This window comes from Protopterus annectens, chromosome 7.part0 (genome assembly GCF_019279795.1).
Source record: "Protopterus annectens isolate FY-2018-M chromosome 7.part0, PAN1.0, whole genome shotgun sequence".
Taxonomy (NCBI): domain Eukaryota; kingdom Metazoa; phylum Chordata; order Ceratodontiformes; family Protopteridae; genus Protopterus; species Protopterus annectens.
Genome location: NC_056739.1, coordinates 1,157,650,448 through 1,157,674,257, shown reverse-complemented (window position 1 = coordinate 1,157,674,257; position 23,810 = coordinate 1,157,650,448). Strand labels below are relative to the sequence as shown.

The 23,810-nt window shown below is 42.9% G+C and overlaps 1 protein-coding gene across 5 annotated transcripts in view; it reads right to left on the bottom strand.

Annotated features, from left to right (window-relative positions):
* Positions 1 to 23,810, bottom strand: part of HERC1 (HECT and RLD domain containing E3 ubiquitin protein ligase family member 1) — a 3,987,333-nt gene that overhangs the window by 2,189,643 nt on the left and 1,773,880 nt on the right. For all 5 annotated transcript variants that reach the window (XM_044077739.1, XM_044077741.1, XM_044077740.1 and 2 more), the window contains exon 31: positions 15,790 to 15,942. In XM_044077739.1, coding sequence (XP_043933674.1) covers positions 15,790 to 15,942 — 153 coding nt within the window. The remainder of the gene's footprint in view (positions 1 to 15,789; positions 15,943 to 23,810) is intronic.

The following is a 23,810-nucleotide window of genomic DNA, read 5'->3' as shown; positions in this document are numbered from 1 at the left end:
AATTGGTCTCTGATGGGGAGCATGTGCCCTAGACCATCTTTTCCATGTAAACCTCCCCCCTCTACCCTAGACGAGAAGCATCCATAGTCACAGTGGCTTTAGGGGACGACGACAAAGGGAAGGCCCTGGGATACCACTGAAGACTGAATCCACCAAATTAGATAATCTCTGCAAATGTTCATGAGACAGATTTGTAAGTACATAAGCTGATGCCTGATGGACCACTGTACTGCTAATGTCCACTGCAACATTTTCATATAGTGTTTTACTAAGGGAACCAAGGTAATGGCAGTAGTCATCAATCCCAGGAGCTGTAGGACTAGTCTAGAAGGTGGTTTATGATGCAAAAGAATCTGTACTGCCTGACTCCATAAACTGGATTGCTTTTCTGTGACAGTCTTGCTATTTCAGCCATAGTGTCCAAGTAAGCTCCTATGAACTCCAGTCTGTATGGTGAGATCCAAGATTTGTCATGATTTGTGGAGCAGACAGTTTCTGGCCTAGACTAGAAGAGGCATAGTAGGAGCAGTGAGGAGTCATCTAGACAGGGGAACACCCAGAACTCTTGTAGCCTGAGATGAGCTGCAATCATTGCCATGCATTTGGTGAACACGCAGGTGGCTGTGATGAGGCCAAAGGGCAAGGCTCTGTACTGAAAATAACAGGCTCAGCCAGAAGTGAAGAAACCTTCTATAGCACCTGTCAATTTTGATGCGACAATGTGTATCCTGAAGGTCTAGCAAGAACATACAATCATTTTTCTTCAAAAGACTGATGGGAGAAACATCTGAAATTTCAAATGTTTGACATATTGCTTTAAATGACTAAGGCCCCGATTCTTTTTTGGCACCAAAAAGGAATCTGGAATAAGTTCTGAACCCTTGCTGGTCTGCTGGGACCTTTTGGATGACTTGCTTGTCTAGCTTTCCATTTTTTTTAAAATATCTACTGCAGTTGCTTTTCATTGAACAGATGGCACATTGGGGAGTTTCTTCACTGGAGATCGTGCATGTATAAAGGGAAAGAAATAACCTCTGGTAATAACTGTCTGTATTCAGACATCTTCAGTGATGGACGTCCACTCTTCTGGCTGCAGCAACAAGTGCCCCCAACTGCCTCCAGAGTGCATCAGTTGGGGCAACTGTTTAGCAACGCTGATAGGCTTCTCAGTGAAAGGACCTTTGAAAAACTTGAAAGGGTGAGATCTACCATTAGAATCCCCCATATACCTCGGGGACATCCATCTCCAGAAGAGTCTTGGGAGAACCCTCGGTGACTTTTGGAACCACATCATCTTACCCCTTCTGGTTTCCAGAAAAGGTCATCTGGAAGGGAAGAGAAAACTGTATACCTACTGCAAAAAATGTTCTCATCCTTTTCACTCCTGGAGTGCATCTCTCTGATTTTGGAGCCAAACACAGCTGAGTCATCAAAAGGGGTACTGATAAAAAGACTACTTAAAATGCTCCACAAAATCACATAAGTGTATCCAGGCATTTCTCCTAATGGTGATACCAGTGTAGTGGCTCTTGAAACACCCTCCACTAGGTCAGAAATCAGCCACATGGAGGTGTTTGATAGCAACTGAAGGGTGGTCAGTTGCAAATCTATATTTTTTTCTTTTGCAGACATGGACTCAGAGAGGGACTTGGAGGGCTCCTTTGTAAAGTCTGTCTGAAACCTAGTCATCTGTGCCAAGTAATTAAGTGACCTTTGAGCAAAGGTAGCTGGATGTGTAGACATGTTTCTCCAGTCTGTCCAAAGCACTAGACTAGAGGTACTGTATTTTCCTACACAAGGACAGTCTTTAGGCTAGCATAAGCCCACTGTCCAAATGGGATAGACTGTGCAGGATCAGGATCCAGGGCTGTCAGCTGAGGGGGAGGTGGAACCGAGGGGGTTAAGGATATTCAATCTCCAGCCTTGGAGAGAGCTCTCTACACTGCCTCAAAGCCAGAGGCTGAAGAAGAGACCAAAGACACTCCGAAAGGAGACAAAGCTACCACACCGGAATGACTAAGGGCACCTCCCTAAACCTGCCTTGAGACCAAAGCAGGCATGGAGATATCCAGTGCAGCGGATCAAAGAGGAAAGAAAGGCTACAAGACCTTCAGAGTCGAACCCCTAACCTCAGATTTGGTAGTGAGATCTGTCCAGCTCCAAGGACATCAGAGCCTGTTGGATCAGGGACGATGCCAGAACTGAAGATGACCAGAACTTCAGATCTGATATGGATAATCTTGGAACTCTCAGATCCAAGGTCCCCAAAACCAGAGGCTGAATCAGAGTAGGAGTAGCCATAGGCAAACCAGGGGGTCCAAAGTTCACAGGTTCTATAGGAGCCAGAGCCGGGAGAACTCCCAAATGAATTTGAGTCCCAAGGAATTTTCTCATTATTCTGTCCACATCAACCTTTGACAGATTTCTGGTAGACATAAAGGGAGAAGATGATAAAGGTCTAGAAGCACTGTGTGTGGGTGTCTCCTGAAGAAAGGGAGACTGAAGTCTAGAAGAGATTGGTTCCAGAGAAATTCTCGGCTCCCTTTGAGGAGTAGTTCTGGACCATATAGAAATCAGATCTGGAGTGGCTGTCAGATCAGAGCACTTGGAAATTTTGCTGACAGAGCAGAAGGCACTCACAGAAGACACTTGTCACTCTTGCCCCACTTGAGTTTGTCTGAGTGGTTCTTCCCAGATGTGGATGCTTCAAAAGCAAAAGAAACAGATTTAGCAGGTTCTACTTGGGGAATGAAACCCTTAAGAACCAACGTGTTTCAGTACTCAACTCTTCCTACAAGCGAGATGCCGCTAAACAATAGACAAATTTAGCATGAAAATGAGAATTGGGAATCCTGTGGCCACAAGACGCACATTTCTTGAACCCAGTCGATTTATCCTACATAACAGAAAATCACCAAGATCCAAAAAGAAAAAACAGAAAAACTACCAACAATGGTAGGGGAGAATACTCTGAAAAAGAACAAGGGTACCAAACCAAAAAAGCTATAGATACCAACAATGGTAATCACAAGAACATACTAGAAAGGAAGGTACGCACTTAAGGCAAGAGAGAGAGATGCCTATAAGAAACTACAGTCTGTATTTTGTTTTTGGTAAGGGAGATGAAAAATAAGCAGTATAACAAGAACAACAAGAATAAAGGCATGCGACAACCAAAAAGGCCAGAAGCCAAATTTAAGCTAAAGCACTTATTTGAAAAGGCCTGAGCGAGCAACTCACATCTGTTCTCAAAGAAATGGCAAACAACATCTGGGGTAATGTTGGGGATAGGAGGGAATTATGGGGAAGAGGGAGCTATGGACTCAGTCTAAAAAGTGGCCGAAGAAGAACTGATGAGGGATCCGAAAAAGAAGTTATGTACTCACCATAACGTTCCATCTGAGTAGTTGTACTTCATTTGTCTTCAACCTGTGGGAATATGGATCCGTATCGGATCTGAACTGGTAAAGGTTACTAGCATTAGCTCCGAGCTCCAGACTCCTCACCTTACCCATAATACACCTCCACTGCCTTCCATACCCAGATCGAGTATGCAGAACTTATACTTAGAACCCGACCTGATAACATACTTGTGACCTATAGTACAGCCCGTCGGCTGAACATGCGCCAAGGTCCAGAGGAAGGAGGTAGGGATGGTTGAAGACAAATGAAGTACAGCTACTCAGATGGAATGCTATGGTGAGTACATAACTTCTTTATCTGAATTAGTTTACTTCATTTGGTCTTCAACCTGTGGGACAGAGTCCCCAGCTACTAAACTCTTGGGAGGCCCTCATTGAAGCATATTCCGAAGCCAAAGAATGCTCTCCTTCTACATGTCAAATCCAATTTGTAATGGGAAATAAACGTATGAGATGAGGACCAAGTAGCTGCAGAGCAAAGGTCATCCAAAGACACCCTAGACCAGAAAGCTGCAGCCGTAGCCATGGACCTAGTGGAATGAGCTTTAACCTGACCTGGAGGAGACATGCCTTTGTCCGTACAGACCTGCGGGATGCATGAAGAAATCCATCTAGCTATAGTGACCTTGGAAATAGGTTTGCCCAAAAAGGGTCTATAGAACGAAACAAACAATTGATCAGATTTACGAAAATATTTTGCTCTGTGTAAATAGAATTGTAACTGTCTATGAACATCCAGCATGTGTAGTTTGTATTCCATTCTGTTGGTAAAAGTGGGAAAGAACACAGGCAAATTTATAGTCTGATTGATATTGACTGGTGACGCCACCTTAGGAAAGATGGGCTGGTTCGAAGGTAAACTCTATCTTTATGAAAAATCATGGACGAAAATTTTACGGACAAGGCCGGTAATTCCGAAACCCTTCTAGCAGAGGTAATAGCCACCGGAAAATCTGTTTTCCACGATAGAAATTTTAGATCTGCAGTTGCGGCAGGCTCAAAAGACGGAGCGACCAGAGCTTGGAGAACCATAGTAAGGTCCCACGGGGGGACAGAATCTTTGACTAGGGGGGACGTAGCAAAAAAGTGCCTTTAATAAAGGCTTTACACAGTCTAGAAGATGCCAAGGATGCAGAATTTTCACCCACATGAAAATGAGAAATGGCTTCCAACTGAACTTTGACAGTAGAAGAACTAGCCCCATGCTGGAAAATATTAGCTTGAAAATCAAGAACGGCAGAAATAGGAGCCGTAAATGGATCCAAACTCATCTGAGAGGCCAAGAAAGAAAAACGTTTCCATTTGCTGCGATAAACCTTTCTGGTAGAAGACTTATGAGCAGCTACCAAAATAGACTTAACTGAGGAGAAAAGTCCGGGAGTCCTAGCAATCACGGGAACCGGAGCTGCCATAAGCCGTGAGCTTCAGGCTGTCCAGACTCGGATGAGGCACCCCCGATGGGTGTGAAACCAGGTCCTGAATGGGATCTGGGATCCAAGATCTAGCCAGAAGGTGAGACCAAAGGAAGGTAAACCATAGCTGGCGAGGCCAGAATGGGGCAATGAGGATCACCTTGCTCCCCAGTTGACAAGCTTTCTGCAGAAACCTCAGTAAGAGAGGAACTGGCGGGTAAGCATACAGAAGACCCGGAGGCCAAGCATGAACTAGAGCATCTCTGGGGGACTCTCCCGGCGGGGGGTTCAGAGCGAAAAACCTGCTGCACTTCGCATTGGAAGGAGATGCAAAGAGATCACAGCAAGGTTGACCCCACTCGCTGAAGATCTGTTCCGCTACTGATAGATTCAGAGACCACTCGTAAGGCATCAGAATGGTCCGACGTAGCCTGTCCGCTAGAATGTTGGACCATCCCAGAATGTGCGTTGCGATGAGAAAGCGACTAGTGGAGATTGCCCATTCCCACACTCTCATGGCCTCGTGACAAAGGGGATAAGATCTGGTCCCTCCCTGTTTGCTGATATACCAGACTACTGACGTTGTCTGATTGAATGGCAATTGTCCCCAGAGGAAGAAGGGCATGAAGGGCCTGCAACGCTAGAAGGACTGCCCTCATCTCTAGGACACTGACATGCAAGCTGGTCTCTATGGGGGACCACAGGCCTTAGACTGTCCTACCCGGACAATGCAAGGTTAGTGGTAAATCCAACAAGGACCACTGAACCGCTAAAGTCCACTGAAGAATCCGCATGTATAACCGAGCACATGGAAGGACAGTTATGGTCACCGCCATCGAGCCAAGGGCCCTCAACACTGATTCCACTGTCGGGAGGTGAGAACGGTAAATTAGGGAGACATGCATCCTGAGGTTTTGAACTCTCTCCAAGGTCAGGAACACTTTGCACTGTAGTGTGTCTATCCTGGCACCAATGTAATCTATCACATGTACAGGATCTAGTAGAGACTTGGCTGGGTTGATTGTGATACCCAAACTCAGGGCAAGTTTCAGAAAGTAATTCCTGGTTAGGGAAAGTAGATGCCTGGTAGGAGCAGTGAGGAGCCAATCGTCCAGGTATGGATAGACCTGAATTCCCTGAAGCCTCAGGTGAGCCTCTACAACCGCCATCACTTTGGTAAACACCCTGGGGGCTGCTGTGAAACCAAAGGGTAGGGCTCGAAACTGATAATGATTGACCCCTAGCTGGAAGCGGAAGAACCTCCTGGAGCTTCTGAGCATTTTTATGTGATAGTAAGCATTATGGAAATCTAACGAGCACATCCAGTTGCTCTCTTGCAGGTATGGCATGATGGACTGTAGTGTGACCATCCGGAACTTTTCTTTGGCAACTGACAGGTTCAGGTTAGAGAGGTCCAGGATGGGCCTTAAGTTCCCCTTTTTCTTTGGCACTAAAAAGAACTTGGAGTAGAAGCCCAATCCGGACTGATCTGGGAGGACGGTTTCAATGGCTCGGTTTCCTAGCAGCTTGGAAATTTCCTGTGCTGCTGCCTCCCTTTGTGTGGGTGGAATGTCCAGGAGGTGTTTGGGAGTTATGGGGAAACCCATAAAGGGGTAGAATATCCTCTGGATATGATTTGAAGCACCCAGTGGTCCGTTGTTATGGACTCGCATGTCACTGAGTGCAAGGACAATCGTCCCCCGACTGCCTCCAGTGTACAGCAGCAGGGCAACCCTTCAGGGTTGCTGCCCGGGTCTGTCTGAGAAAGGCTCTTGAGACCCGAAGTTTCGCGGACCCCCTCGGCCTCTGGGCCAGCGTCCATTCTGTCCCACTCTGCCTCTAGGGGAAGAAGAGCCCTGAGTGTCCCGGGAATACTGAGACTTCCGGAACCACATCTTCTTTTGCCCTCTCTGGTTGAGGGTTAGAGAAGCGGATCCTGATGGCAGGCAGTGTCTTCCCGTCCTTCTCACTCTGGACTAGTGTCTCCTTGATGGTCTTACCGAAAAAAGTTGAGCCGTCATAAGGGGCATTGGCAAAGGACGCCTTAAAGGGTTAGATGAATTGGCACAACCTGAGCCAGGCGTTACGCCTCATGGACACGCCGGACCCAGCCTCTCCTTCCATAGCAAGGGAGGAGTCGCATGGACATATTAGATACTGCTCTCAGAGTGGCCATTTTCACGGAGAATGAAGCCTTGTCCTCCTGAGACATGGACTTGGGTGGAGACTCCTCCAGCTCCTTCAACAGGTTGCGTTGGAGTCTTGTGACATGGGCCAAGTAGTTCAGCACCCTTATTGTAAAGGTAGCTGAAGCATACACCCGTTTCCCTAGGTGGTCTGTCGTCCGTGACTCTTGGTCAGGAGGGTGGACCAAAGAACTTACCTGAGATAGTTCCTTCTTCATGGCTGCTGTTACCACCATGGTGTCCACTGGGGAGCCCTTGTTCTAGGAAGGCCTGTCAATAGGGGGACTCAGAACCTTATCGGGGCGGTTGGGGATCGGCTCCACAGTATCTGTTTCCTTCCACGGCCGCGAGGTGATGAAATCCACTAAAGGATCTGTAAGAGAGGACACCCAAGATGTAGACCAGCCCGTGCCGAAAGCCTCCAGAAACACAGACTCATCAGAGGAGGGCTTGGGGGCAGACCAACCTCCTCGCTGGTACAGGATCTCCATGATGTCTCCAAAGGAGACATCGTTGGAAGGTGATCTTGGGGAGCCCTCCCCATTATCTAAATCTGTGTCCTCAGTTAGGGACTCAGGGGAGTCCAAGTGCCTCCTCATGCACGTATGCTTGTGAGGCATATCTCCAGTGGGGCTCTTCGGGGAGCGCTTGCAAGCCATCTGTTCCTCTGGGGGAACCGTCTGGGGGTCTTCGGGCACAGGCTGTCCCTCTGATAAGACAACAGGGACAGAACCGAGGGAGCGGTCAGGAGCCTCGAACCGATGGAGAAGACCCGTTCTACCACATCGAACGCCGAAGGAGCGCGGACCTCCTGGGAAGCTAATAAAAAAGCCGGTCTCACTGGATCCGACACGGGAATCAGAGCCGGACCCAAAGTGGACGGAGCTCTGAGGGAGGGAACCCGGCCCGACAACGTCAGAGCTGATGGAAAAGGTTCCACTCCCTCGGATCCGACACCCAGGCTTCGGCTCCAAGAGCGGCTTGGATCTGAACTGGTCGGATCTGACATGCTCCAGGCAGCTGTCAAGAGTTGAGGATGCAAGGACCGTCAGCACCAATCCCCTGACCAAGGCCAACCTCAGATCCAAGAACTCCGAAGTCGAAGGATGGATCGGGGAAGGAGAAATGGGCTGAAAAAAAGGAAGCGAGCTCCCCCCTTCTGAGGGTGGGGGGGCTGTGGCAAGACCCCCATCTGGATCTGTGTACAGATAAAGCGGCTCATCATCTTATCCAGATCCATGTCCGATAAAAGAATGGGTTGACCGAGATGAGGCCACGGACTCCGACCTGGCCGGTCTGGGAACTGAGGCCCGGGAGACTGAACGTGCCTCCTCTGGCTCCGGGGAGATCCTCGGAGACCGGAGCTGAGGGGAGTCACGGATCCGTGCAGACTTGCTTAGGGATGAGAGGTCCGCGAACCTCTTCCTCTTTTCCTTCGTCTTTGACTCTCTCTCCCACTCTCCACCTCTCTTCTGCTCTGCTACCACAGATTTAGATGCAGGAGTTTGAGTCCCAGCCTGGGAGGGAGGTGAGGAAGAAGGTTCAGTGGCAGGCAGAAGGCCTTTGAAGGCCAACTTGGCCTTTCTATCCTTCAAAGCTTGGGGATTGAACCCCGCACAAATGGAGCACTCCACATTGAGGTGGACCACACCTAAGTACAACACACACAGAGTGTGGCCATCCGCTGGGGAGAGGTTATGACCACACACTGTGCAGCGTTTAAAGATAAGCTTTTCAGCCATACTATCAAGCAAGAAGCCTTAAAAAAAGAAAGACAGACCAAAAACGTTCTTTCTTTAGACTAATAACACACAACCACTCACCACACTAGACTGACTGGGGGGGCACCACAGACAAACTACTCTAAACAAACTACAACTACAAATCTACACTTGACGCCAAAGTGACGGGAGGGGAGAAAGGGTACCTATACTAACCTGAAATGGCTAAAAGTAACAGAAAATTTAGAAAAACTTACAATCAGAATCACCCTGCTAGCTGGAGCTCTAGAGACACGATGTTTTACAAATTGCGGCAAAGAGATCTGGGGATGGAAGGCAGTTGAGGTGTATTATGGGTAAGGGGAGGAGTCTGAAGCTAGGAGCTGATGCTAGTAATCTTTGCCAGCTTGGATCCGATACGGATCTGTATTTCCACAGGTTGAAGACCAAATGAAGTAAACTACTTCAGATCCATCAGTTGAGGAACAGATGGAAAAGACATAAAATAATTTATTTCTTTTCAAAGCTCTTCATCAAATGTATCCCATTTAACTTTCTTAACCCTTTCCCTTGAATTATGTCTTCATTCATACCTATTCTTGACCGTATCTCCTCATGACTTGTACATAAAGTTTTAATAGAACCCCTTTCCATTTCTTTTAAAGTTTCTACAAAAAATACATTTTCTGACTTTACTTTTGTCCTCGTATATGCAGACACTTTCTTCACAATTTTCACCTACCCCATTCCTAATTTTTGAAAGTGTTTAGTCATCTTCCCCTTCTGTCTTCTTACAGCACAGTTAAAATCCACCACCATAATTACATTCACATTTACTGTCACATGCACTTTTATTAAATCAAATTACTCTTCTCTCTTAGTTTTTTTTCTGTAAACATATGCCACTATAATTCTTGCTGGTGGTACTTTAATTCTAACAACAACCACTGATATTCTTACTGTTTTTACAAATATATGATCAAGAACCAAGAAAAGAAAATGCCTTTAGTCCCTTTAATTTTATACACAGGTCAGGCATATTTTTAAAAGCCAGAGGAGAAGTCGTGGACAATAATGAAGAGTTAAAGGAATTGATATGGGAAGGGAACTGGGCAAGGGTCAATTGGGATAAGATGATTCTTCCAATAGAACAAGGTCATTTAGGATTACCTGATCTGAAGGGATATTTCAGAGCTACACAATTAAGGCTTGCATACATAACACAAGCAGAAAGATATGATTTAAAGTGGAAAGGGATGGTGATGAAACGGAGGAAAATTCAAGAAATAAGGAGAGTGGAGAAAAGAGATTTTGCCTACAGGGATGACTGCAACTAAGTGTACAGAGAATAGGCACTAGGGGTCTGGAATTTACTGGAGAAAAGGAGCCAAGGTTTGGGAGAAAATAAGTTAAGAGGGAAAGGTAACAGAATGGGAAGAGGCTAAAAAGACATTTGGACTGTAGGCTAGAGACTGCATTTCCTACCAGGGATTGATATTACAGTATAAAGAGAAAGGGATAGGGAAATCCTAAGTGAAAAGAAAAAAATCTGCTTGAATCTAGACCAGAAGCTGCTGTAAAAAAAGGGATAATTAGCAAAGCATATAAAATATTGCACAATAACTAGAGGAATCAATCAGAGGAGGTTACAAGAAAATGGGAGAAGAGACTGGACAAGCAATTTACAAGAGAACAATGAGAAGACTTATGTATGGCTTCCAAATATGCAACAAAGTCTAGAATATTTAGGATTTTGCTTGGAAGTGTTTGCATAGGTGTTTTTTTTTTAACCCCAAGCAGACTCCAAAGATTTTTTACTCTGGTAGATGGAAAATGTTGGAGGTGTGATAGAGAAGCAAGAGGTAAGTGGGATCATATGTTTTCGGAGGACAATGACTTGACAGACTTTAGAAATTCCCTACAGACTACTCTGTCAGAAATACTGAGTGAGCAAATGGGTGTAACTAAGAAAATGATTCTTCTGAGCTGGGACACGAGATCTGACTTGCCTAGACATACTAAAGGCCTTGTTAAGTTTAATTCTGGTGGCTGTCAAAAAAATCAAATACCAGAAAATTAATAAAAGTTTACACAACTGTACTTAAAATACTGAATATTGTAACAGAGATAAAAGAACCGGAAGTGGGATCTTAACAAAAGCATAGTAGTAAATTACACACATAAATGGAAATTGTGAGAACAATACATCACCATCGTCATCAGCCCTCATTTTTTCTACATGGGGTCTGTAAGAACAATACATGCAGAGTAATATTCTAGAAGAGGAATGAGTTTAAGGGAAGGCAGGAATTGAGCAATTTATGTAATGTTGGACTGAAGATAGTTATACAAAAAACGCATGTGATGTATAATGTATAACTGGTTACAAATTAATATGTTTTTCTTTTACATAAATGTATGCTTGCCTACAACTTAAGTGATAATTTAACAAAGGTGTTTAAATTGCTCCCCAACCTAACGTCTACCAAGCATACTATACCTACTTCCATTTTATCTTACCATTCAAATGCAATAAATCTTTGCACATCATTCATTAAGGTAAACTGTTTTAAAATGATCTGCTTACCTTTCTCTTTCAAATTTTTAACTTTAGATTTCCTCTCATCTCTCACCCTTTTTCCTACTGAAATTATTCTCCAGAACAGTATCCATCGTCCATGTATTCACTACTATCACCTTTCTGTGTACCTCATCACCACATTGCAAATATGCTTAATTCTCTTCTTCAAGTTTTTCCTTCTTCAGTAATGACTTCCTTCCCAATCTCTGAAATTATTTCACTTTCATCTTCCTTTTGCACAACTTCGACACTCTTCTTCCACTATTCTCACTTCTCATTCTTTACAGTCTATTCAAAATGTCCCTTTTTTGCATTTATTATATTACCAAACACAATTTTTATAATATGTCCAGCTTCCCCACACTGATTAACACCATTTATCACACTAATTAACTGAATGTCTATTTGACCAAAAAAGTTTGGGGTTTACCCTAGCATCTTAAAACTCCCCTAACACTTGGAATATGAAAGCTATTATTATTTTCAAACTGACCATGCATTCCCATCCCTAGTCCACAAAACTCGGTTATCAAAAATTTTAACACTTTCAAAAACATTTTGGCATTTTTCTTTCAAATCACTTTCTAATATGTCTTTTTTTCAATGTCCATTCTAAACTGAACAAATATATATTTTTAAGTCTCTGTTTTGTGCAGTAAAAACAAAATTATTTCATGGGAATACATCAGTCTTTGATTCACACCACCAGAAAAAAAGTCTCCATTTTTCCTCCAGTTTTGAAAATAAAGAAAATCTCTTTCCCCAGAAAAGTAAAAGCCCTCACATGTGTTACCTTTATACTTAAAGGCATAACAGAATCCAAACCTTCATATCTGTTTAATGGATTTTCAGTCTTTGATTGTATTTGATTTTGTTTGCATTCTTTTTCATCCTTTACCTTCTGCCCCCCCCCCAGCTCTTTTTGTCACAGTGTCAGCACAAGTCTATGTTTTGTATATATCCCTTCTCTTTTCTCTTCTTTCACCTTCTGTTGTCTTCTCATCCTGATCATATTCTAACTCTTGAATTTTGTCCATAACAGCACCCTACAATATGTCTAAATCAGTCTTCTGGTTCCACTTGTCATATAATATTACACGGTATTCCATCATGCAATCCTCTTGACTAAAGAGTTGTCAACCTGACTTATCCTTCTATAACTTTCTCATCTCTCTCCAAAAATAAAGAATTTTGGAATAAATCCCCTGAATCTACCACAAAATGTTTGCACTCCTTTCTCCTCTTGCCTCAATAATGCTGCTTGTGCCATTTCTCCCAGCGGCCAATGCACTATGAATGGAAGGTCTGCATTTCTTCATCACCAGATAGATGAGTAGTGAAGTTCCCTGATGCCCTGCTCAAATTTCTCCTATTAGTACAAATACCATCTCATGCCCCTACAAATAGACCATTAGTTTAGTTGAACAAACCCACTCAAAAAAGGTAGGTGGTTGGCATAAGTGTTTATATTACAGATACAAGGTACAGGGGGCTTGATTCTCACCTTTGGGAAGCATGGCTAGACTTCAAAAGGCCCCTGGGGTCAACAGCCTAACAATTATCTGTGAACCCATGAATACAATAAATAAACATCTAAAGACTGCTGAGCAAGGGCATAAGCCCACTTTAATTTTAAAGTACAGAGGGGAGAAAGGATTTTATGAGATGCTTAAAAGTAAGCGGGATTAAAGAAACAGATGGATAATATAAACAGCTATGGAATTAATACCACTGACTAAAGAGCTGATAAAGACTAATACAGCTAAATGGCTTCAAGGGTTTTTGCATTAATTTGGCAAAGGGGTGGGGAATACAGACAGGACAAGCCAGAACATTTTTAAGTTGTAACAAATTTGACTATCTTTCTAAAACTGCAATACTGTAGACAGTTGATGGAGGGCCCTGTTCCTCTTAAAGTGGGCCCAATCAATGAAAATTACAGAGGAAAATGCGACAACTGGAGAAAATATTGATTTATGCTGACATCTTTAATACAAATTAAATTATGTACTGCCAGGAGAATGGACAGTCTGTTATGGGTGGGTATAGCAGTTTGACATATTAGAAACAAAAAGCTCAAAGATAACGTTATCAGCACCTTGCATAAGATACTTTGTGGAAGAAAAACAACCAAAACCAACACAATTAGGCTGCTGTAGGAAAGAGAGCTAGGTTTACCAGTGTCTCAGCAAAGATGAAGAAATGTAATGTTAGTCCCCAAGTGTGCTGCCATATAGTAAAAGGTTTGTTTTTTTTTTCTGGCTAGTAATGTCTAAGTATTTTTGCACTCCAGCTAGACTTGCATGAACGTTTCCCACAGTAAACCAAAGTTGTTGGAGGTGGAATAGTGGCATACTACATGATTTCCTTCACATATTTCGGGAATGCCTCATGTTAGAGTCACTAAAACAAGAACATATGTAAATGAAGTTACTGCATCTTTATTTTTGATTAGTACAACTAATGGATGCATTAAACAAACTAAAAGAATCTTGCTACATCATATAATGTTAAAAAGTCAGTTACTAAGATGGTTTGCCCGAGAGGTGATGATGTATAATTAATTATGTCTGAAACACAAGCCCTAAAAAAAACTGGTCACACAGAAGCAGAGTCCCAGACAGAAGATTACAGTAAAATGGACTACTTGAATTTTGAATATAACCTTAGTGCATAAGACTGATGGTAATTTTCTAATGATGGTCATTTTCTAAAGATGCAGTGCTTCAAGATGTTTGGCAGTTAATATTAGTAACAGGTTTAAGGACTTGGTTTGGGTTTAGTGACTTCCTTTTTTCTTTTTGACATTATTGTAAATGCTTTGCAGATTAGAAACTCTGACTATCCAACATACTAAAAACTGTTGTTTAAATGTACCCCTATATTATTTAAGCAACAACCAATGAGTGTGTGTGGGTATACGAGGATTTACCCACAGCTGTTGTGGTTGGATCATGAGGGTGAAGCTTACGTGATTAAACAAAGCCAAACATGTGTAAATCCTCATATACCCACACCCACAAGTCAGATACTGTGATTATATGACATTATTTAAGAAAGAAACTGCTTACCTTTCTTAAATAATGTCATTGTATAATGGCACATAGTGTTCTTCTGCACTGTATCCTGTTCATGTGTATGGGACTTATGTTCCCACTCGTGCATAGTACATCAGTACTGTTCAATAGAAGAAGCGGAGAAAAGAGATCTCATTTTTTTAACTATAAAAATTGGAAAAGTCAGAGGTACAAGAGTCTGCTGAGACACCAGCAAAATACAAGGAAAATCAGGTGCATTTCTTTAGTTTTGCAGAACGTACCTGATTTTTCTTGTATTTGGTCTCCCCTCCATACGTACTTCTTAGCTCAAGAAATGTGGACAAAGCTTTAAATAATGGGGGACAAATGCCCCATAATAGGGATAGGCTGCATATGTTGTTCTTATAAACTTAGAAAACTGCTAGAATAACAAGATTTGTGTTGCACAGCACTGTCTGAGGGAAAAGGCTTTGTGTTAGCATACATGGTCTGAAGGACAGACTGCAAATGTTTCTCTTGTACACTTAGAAAGATGCCAGAATAACACTTGTGCTAGCGTGCACTGTCTGAAGGATATGAAGTCTGATACTCAAGTGAAGTCTGGAATGTGTCATTACTTAGTGACTTCATTCCAGTGATTTGTCAGAAAATGATAAATTTTATGAGGAAGAGATCAAAAATATTAGTCGAAAACCTATATAGTTGAGGTGTGCCTCTGTAGCATATGCAAAGAGAAGAAAGTCTAGCCGCTCAATGGTAGTTTAGCACCCTTTTTTCTACAGGTATATGTTCAATTTACAATGGGCAAGCTGGTTGGTCTGTCCATTCAGAGTGCTCATTTCTGAATAGCAATGACCCTTCATTGTATGATTGTTCTTTATACAACTAAATGAGGTTATTTTAATGTTTGTAAATGCAACTGTTATTGCCTGTGAATGAAGTGGTTGATTAAGAAAAAAGAAGTAAATGAGTCCGTACCGAAATGCCAAATCAGTAATTATTCAAACATAAAGGGGGCATCTGTTGACAGTGTGGGTGACTAACTCCTTTTTTGCAATAGCATACTTCAATGTTTGCTTGCAACTGCACCACAATTAAATGGATGTAACCCAATCACCATGAATTACTTCATGAGGATTTCTGAATGAATTCAACAGAAAATTGTTCACTAGTATTTGCTGTGCTTCATTCAAACTACTGTATACAAATAAATAAGGATATAGTGCTTACTATATGTTCTGTTCCTCCCTCACTTGGTAAAATCTCCAACAAACACTTTTTTCTAAAAAATCAGAAAGCAAGCATCCAAAGTAAGCTAAAGCTATCTTCTGCAGGTATAAACATCAAGTCATTGCAAGAAAAGTTAAATAAAAAGTTTAAATAACAATGTAAACCATCTAGTTAAAAACTACTTTCTGTCGAAACATACCTGAGCACTTCTGAGCAGCAATATTGAGCAAAACTTCTGTCCATTTAGGAGATGCCATTCTAGACTGAATGGCTTTTGATGAAACAACCCTGCGTAGAAACACCAGGAAATCACCAAGCTGTAATTCTGCCATTCGCTGCCTTCGCAGGGCCACTAAAGAGGAAAAAAAATTCAAATTCCACAAGATTAACATCAAGTGAAACAGAAGTGCATGCACTTTTGTAATACATTACTTTCCAGAATAGTTTGCCAAGAACACAGAAAAGTTAAGAGCAATATGAGATTAACTTGCAGATGACAGTCTAGAAAGCATGACACAAAATGTCATCATACATATCACCTCAGTATTAAAGATAACAATAGTTATATACTCACCATAACTTGGTATCTGTGTTATCCATAGTCACCATTCATCGCGTATGGTTATAGGATCCAACATCAGATCTGAGCCGGCATACTTAGACTATAGCTTAGCTCAAGTTCCTCCCCTCCTATAATGCACTGCTGCCCTCCAACCCCTCAGATTGAATTTGCCCTAGAGAAAGAAGACAGACAGAAACTACCTGCCACCAGGCAAGGTCCACCAAAAACCTGCCAATCCCTCAGGAAGGGGGATGGAGGGGGGGATCGTGATGAATGGTGACTATGGATAAAGTACAGTTGTGTACACTTACCATAAATGTAGATGTTTGAGTGTATTCACTGTTGCAGTCATTACATTTGGGTTACCTGCTTGCAGGTAGCCCTCAGTCGGCCTGATTATCAAAGTCTTGAGTCCTGTGTCAGTCTCTGTCTCATCTTCCATGACGTGAGATAGTCAGGGGTATAAAGCATGCAGCCGATGCCATTATATCAGTTTTTCTTGCCCCAGATGTCAGGTGCCCCCCCAATGGGAAGCAATTATATACAAGGTTACACCTCCAACAAAAAGCAAAAACACCAGAAAGCTTTAAGCATAATAAGCAAGAATAGAGGTATAGTCAATAGAAGTCAGGGGGCTGGAGGGAGGGTAACCAGAACTGCAACAGTGAATACACTCAAACATCTACATTTATGGTAAGTGTACACAACTGTACTATGTTCTTTGTGTTTCACTGCTGCAGTCATTACATTTGGGTAGATTCCCAAAGCTAAGGAAGGGTGGAGGCAGTTAGATAGCATTAGGACCAGCTATAAGGCCCTGCAAGACTGCAGTGGCAAAACTAGCTCTGGATTTAGAAAAGATTGGAAAGTGGTAATGCTTGGTGAAGGTATGTACAGAACTCCAGGCAGCAGCTTCTAGTACGTCCCTGGTAGGGACACCTCTGAGAAAGGCTATAGAGGTAGATGCAGCCCTAGTGGAATGAGGTCTTATCCCCTGTGGGGTAGGTTTTCCATGGTGCTTATAGCAAAATGAATGCAATGGCCTATCCACTTAGAAATGGTTTGCTTTGAAATGGCCTTTCCTTCTGCCACTGCAGCAAATGCAACCAGCAGCTGTTCAGATTTCCTGAGAGGCTTAGTCCTGTCCAAGTAAAATCTAAGTTGTCTGTGCACATCCAAAGAGTGCATTTTTCGTTCCCCTTTGTTCTGTGGATTAGAAAAAAAGTTTGGCAAATGAATAGACTGATTAAGGGCCACACTGAATACCACCTTGGGCATAAAGGAAGGATTGGTCCTGAGGGAGACCTTGTCTGCATGAAAGATGATGAAAGGCTCCACTGCCATGAGGGCCTGTAATTCAGACACCCTTTTGCTGAAGTGATGGCTAGAAGGAAGGCTGTTTTCCAAGAAAGGAATTTCAACTCTGCATTTGCAGCTGGCTCAACGGGAGGCAGAGTTAGTTTTTTCAATACAAAGTTAAGGTCCAAGGTTGGAGTAGGGGCTCTCCTTTGTGATCTTAAGTTTTTGGCCCCTCTGAGGATTTGCTTCAGCAGTGGATGAGAGAAGAGGGGTGGCTCTGTATTATAATGAGCTGAAATGGCCGAAGCATGAATTTTGATGGAAGAAAAGGAAATGCCCCTGTGAAGCATCTCAATTAAGTATTGAAGAATGTGCGGTAAATTGGGCACTGTTGTGCCCATCCCCTGATTTTGGCTCCAGGAACAGAATATTTTCCATTTTTCATCATAGGATTTTCAAGTACTAGGCCTCCTTGCCTCCAGGATGACATCCATCACTTGCTTACTGAGAAGTGGTAACGGAGTGATAAGGTAATTAGCCAGGCTGCAAGGTTCAGGGTTTGAAGCTTTGGGTGCAGAATTTGGCCCTCCTGCTGGGACAGCAGGGCAGGGGTCTGAGGCAGGTGCCATGGTTCCAGCAGTGGCACGCTGTGCAAGAAGGGGTACCAGTGTTGGCATGGTCAGTCTGGTGCAATCAGTATTGTCTTTGGTTTGTCCTGTTTGATCTTTAGTAGAACTTTGGACAGGAGAGGCAGAGGGGGAAAGGCATAGACTGATAGGTTTTTCCATGTGAAGGACAGGGCATCCACTTTCCAAGCTTGACTGTGGGGAGTCCTTGTGCAGAATTTGTCCAATTGGTAGTTCTGAGGGGAGGCAAACAGGTCTATCTCTGGGCTCCCCACTTTTTTCTCAACATGTTGAATATCATTGGTTCCAATTTCCACTCGTGTGGGTCCATGGGCTTTCTGCTTAGGTCGTCTGCCAGTGTATTTAGCTTGCCTGGCAGGTATTGAGCCTGTAGGTGCACTTGGTACCTCAAGGCTGTGTTCCACAGAGCCATGGCTAGTCTGCAGAGAGGGTACGAGTGGGTTCCCTCCTGCTTGTTTATGTACCACATAATAGTGGTGTTGTCCGTCTTTACCAATAATTGCCCTGGAAGAATGTGGTCCTGGAAGGCTGTCAGAGCATTCTGTACAGCTAACATTTCTTTTTGATTGATATGCAGGTGCATTTGACTCTGGTTCCATTTGCCCTGAATGCACTGCCCTGCCAAGTGAGTCCCCCATGCATAGTCTGATGCGTCTATTGTTAGGGTTTGGGTGGCAGGGGGTAGAGTGAATGGCAGTCCCTTGTTGTGGTGGCAGGCCTCAAACCACCAAAAGAACTCTGTCTTTAGACAAGGGATGATAGGAATCATTGATTCTAGGTCCTGAGAATGTTGACACCATAGGCTTTTTAGATACCATTGTAGTTTCCTCATATGCAGTCCTGCATATGGAATTAGTAGAATGCAAGAGGCCATGAACCCTAGGGCTTGCAGTATTTTCCTTGCAGATAGGTGGGTCTTTGTGGCCAGTAGTTTGAAGTAGGCTGTCAAATAAACTTGTTTCTCTGGCGTGAGGTAGGCCATCTGGGAAGGTGTATTCAAGCTTGCTCCCAAGAATACAATTTGTTGGCAGGGTACTAGATGTGATTTCTTTTTGTTTATGGTGTACTCCAGATAAGTTAGAAGTTTCTTTACAAATGCCAGATTATTTAATAGTATGTCCTGGCTTTCTGCCTGAATTAGACAATCGTCCAGGTATGGGTATATTTGAATATTCCTTTGCCTGCAAAATGCAATGACTGGAACTAGGCACTTTGTGAATACCCTGGGCGCAGTAGATAAACCAAAGGGCAGTGCAGAGAACCGATAGTGCATGTAGCCTGCTCTGAAGCGTAGGTATCTTCTGCAAGATTCCCTGATTGGGATGTGCAGGTAGGCTTCCTTTAAATCCAGTGTTGCCAACCAGGCATTTTTGCCTAGCATGGGAAGCAGCTGATGAAGAGTTAGCATTCTGAATTTTGGAATTACCAAAAAGGTATTTAGGATAGACAGGTCCACGATAGGACGCCAGGAATCGTCTTTTCTGGGAACCAGGAAAAGTCTTGAGTAAAAACCTTGCCCCCATTCTTCTTCTGGGACAGGATGAATAGCCTTGCTGCTTAGAAGAGAGAAAACCTGCTTTTGAGCCTCTGCCCACTGATTTAGGGGTAGGTCTGGCCAACCGTTTGGGGTTGGTAAGGAGTGGAATTGGAATCTGTATCCCTGGGAAACTATATTTAAAACCCATTTGTCTTGGGTAATGAGCTCCCAGTTTTTTGCATGCAGGGCAATCTTTCCCCATAAAGGAACAGTCAGTTGAGCAGAGCTTGGAAGGTTTAAAGTTAAGTCATTGTGACAGTTTACCACAGGGGGGTGACTTACTACTTCCAGCTTTGGAAGTAGGAGGCCTCCACTGCTTAGGCCTGTGAGTACCTTGAGACCGAGGCCTGGTTGGTCTGCTGGTTCTGGGTTTGGACTGAGAAGGCCTAGAAGAGGCAGGAAAGGACCAATTCTTAGAAGGCCAGTGCCTACTGAATCTGGGAGGCTGTATTTGCAGGAAATCTTTAACAGTTTGCATAGATTTAGCTTTTTCCTCCATCTTTTTAAGGACTTCTGCTTGGTTGCCAAACAGGTGGTCTTGGTTTAAGGGAGCATCCAGTAATTTAGCTTTAACATGATCTGGCAAAGTTTGCTCCTTAAGCCCAGCATGCCTTCTAAGTATACAGACCCAGTGACAGCAGCCCTGTAAGATGCCTCTAATGAATCAAAACCAACTTGTTCAGCAGAATGCATTAAATCCTGTAATTCTTTATTTCCAGCACAGTCAGGAATCAACATCATTTTCTGTTTAAGCAATCCAATAATATGCTGCCGATACTTTAACATATGAAACTGGCAGTTTAAGGCCCTAATGGCCAAAGTGGCAGAAGTGTAAACCTTCTTACCCCATCTGTCCAAGGCCCTGGAATCTCTATCAGAGGGGGTAGGGTTTTTGGCAGTGGTAGCCTTAATGCCTTTGTGTTCCTGTGAAATGGTGTCAGGATCCGCAGTAGGATTCTTAAAGAGGAACTTGTGAGAGTCAGGTACTCTCTAATACCAGTCAGGTTTTCTGGGAGCCGGGGCTTAAGTGTCAGGGGCCACGCTAGATTCCAAGAAGGCATCATCCACACTGTCTAGTACAGGAGGGATAGCTAAAGGCCTGTGTTGAGGTAGGAGTAAGAATTCCCTAAGCCTCTTTTTGGAGTCGAGTAATCCTGGCTTTCCCAGCAAAATGCTCCCTAACAGTATGCAAAGTTTCAACAAAAGAGAAATCCTCTGGAGGGGAAGCACAGGGAATGGAGTCCTCTGCATCAGAATCCTCATAGGTAGATAAGGGCACCTCTTGGTCATTAGAAAAAACAGAAATTTCAGAATCCTGATGAGAAGAATCAGAAGGAAAATCAGTTCTAGGTCTCAAAGGGAGAAGGGTGGCTTCCCCTAATTAGAGTAATAAAGTCTTCAGCCATTCTTATCATTTGTTTTTTAGGCATAGGGACCTGACCATGTGGTCTGGGCATCGGTTTTCTAGTCGTGGATCGAGATTTAGGCCTTGAAGAAAAAGATGGCGTCAGTTTAATATGCAAGTCAGTAGGCCTGAATACACCCACAGAAGCTGGTGCCTACCAGTGGCTCCGGACCCATCCAAAGTAGAGACATCCGCAGGTTCCACAGTTGAAGAAGCATCTCGTGGCATACCGGACTCCGAATGGGTCTCAGTAAAGGCTTGCGAATCTGAAGTAGCGGGTATCAGGGGCTGCAAAAGTGCCTCACTGAGTACCGGCAAACTGGCGACTAGCTTAACGGAAGCGTTGTCGGCAGTTTTGGACCCATGCGGCCTGTCTCTGTCTTTATCTTTGCGGTTTTTCGGAATGTCTGTAGTCAGGTCGCTTACCGAAGCCATTTCTGGATAATTGAAGCGAGTACCAAAATATTTATATGCAAAATTGAACCGACGACGAATAGTTCGAGGGTTGAATAAGGCACAAAACCGACAGCGAGGGACGTCGTGGTCTGGGCCTAAACAAGGAATGCAGTACGAATGAAAATCTTTATGAGGTATTTGCTTTCCACAAGAAATACAATTGTCAACTTTTACCGACATTGGTTTAGAGCAAGAAAAAGTTTCCCCAATAAGGTACTTAGCTTTGTTGAAGACTTCGGATCTGAAACTCGAAAATGAAAATTTCAGGAGTCGGCCGACAGGCACTTGCGAACTGCTTCTGCTTCGGGCACCGCACAGCAAGAAAGACTGATGTAATGGTGTCGGCTGCCTGCTTTATACCCGACAACCTGACATCATGGAGATGAGACAGCAACCGACGCAGGACCCAAGACTTTGATAATTAGGCCGACTGAGGGCTACCTGCAAGCAGATAACCCAAATGTAATGACTGCAACAGTGAAACACGAAGAACATCATAGATACCAAGTTATGATGAGTACATAACTATTAATCTGTTATCCTAGTCACCATTAATCACATACAGGTCAGTGTCCCCCTTGCATTCTTGGGTGGCCTCATGGAAGGACATGCCAAAGAACAGTAGAGCCAAAGGCAGCCCTTCCCCTAGAAACGAACTGAAGTTTGTAATGACAGATGAAAGTATGAGAACAAGACCAAGTTGCCTCTGCACAAATGTCCTCCAAGGACATTAAAGAGCTACAAAGGCAGCTACTGATCTAGGAGTGTGAGCCCTAACTTTTCCAGACAAAGGAGACCCACAGGAAGAGTGTATGCAAGAAATACACTAAGACATCCACCAGGAAATAGTGATTTTCTAAACATCTCGGTCCTTTATGCCAACTGAAAATGCCACAAACAATTGATACGATAGATGAAAAGACTTTAGTTCTACGCAAATAAAAACAAAGCTGTCTATGAACATCTAGGGTATGTAACATGCATTCCCCTTTACCACCATAATTAGGAAACAACACAGACTTGAGTAGACGGATTGAGATTTGCTTCATTGGCCACTTTTGGTATAAAGGAAGGACTGGGTCTTAAGTCCATTCTATCTCTATGAAATATCAAAGAAGAAGCCTTAATGGTAAGAACCTGCAATTCTGAAACTCTTTTTGATGAAAATTATAGCCATCAAAATGGTGGTCTTCCAAGAAAACAACAAAATGGACTATACTCCATGGGGTAAATGCCTCGTTGATAAAATTCAGCAAGAAAATCAAACCAAGACTCAGGATTACAACGAGGCAACCAGGCATTTGGCTGAAAAATTCAAACAGCATATATTCTTCAAACAGAAGGATTTATCCAAGTAACAAGTAGTCCAGTCTGTGTAAAATTCACAACTCATAGTTCATTTGTTTGAGTGACAAAGATGGTAAGCGCTTACGCTAGATAGCTTCCTCAGACCTTCAAGAACAAACACACCTTTCCTTTCCTTATATACTACCTTCAAATATTTCAAAATGTGAAATTACCAATCAGAACACTTCTTACATGATCATGTGTCTAATTTAAATATTTATACAAAAATGGAAAAATAAAAGCAAAGGTAAAAATGCAGAAATAAAATGATAAAAGCACAGCAACAACTTGCTCAATATAAAATGTACAAAATTATACAGCACGCATATAACATGCACTAATTTATACAGAAATAAAATAAATGCACAGCAACAGCTTGCTCAAAACACAATCCAAGAATACAATTCAAGAACACATTTCAAGAATATAGTTCAAAATATGTAAGGGTTATGCAGCACAGTTATAACACATATAACCTGCACTGGTTTATAATATAGCCGTAATACAACCACAGAAGTCAGAAATCAAATAATTTGAGTTTCTGACTTCACTTTTTCATCTTCCTATTCTTTAGGTAAAGTTTAATAGAGGCTCTTTCATTGAGTCCTCTTCCTTTGTCTGCCCTAAAGGCTATTATCCATCGTGCCTCTCTATTTTCAGTAAAATTTCTGATGTTACCTTCTCTAATACTTGGTACAATAACCTCTATAACTCTGAATTTAAATTTGTGAGTCTCCCCTTCTTGCATAACATGTTTGGACAGAGCATTATGCTCACCTTTAGTACGGATATTATAAAGACGTTCCCTTATACGATCTTTAAAAACTCTGTTGGTTTTACCAACATAGAATGAGTGGCAGCATTGGCAATCTGCTAAGTAGACCACATGAGATGTCAAGCAAGTAGCTGCTGAAGTAAATATGAATTCTTGACCTGTATCTGGATGTACAAATTTATTACTGGTATT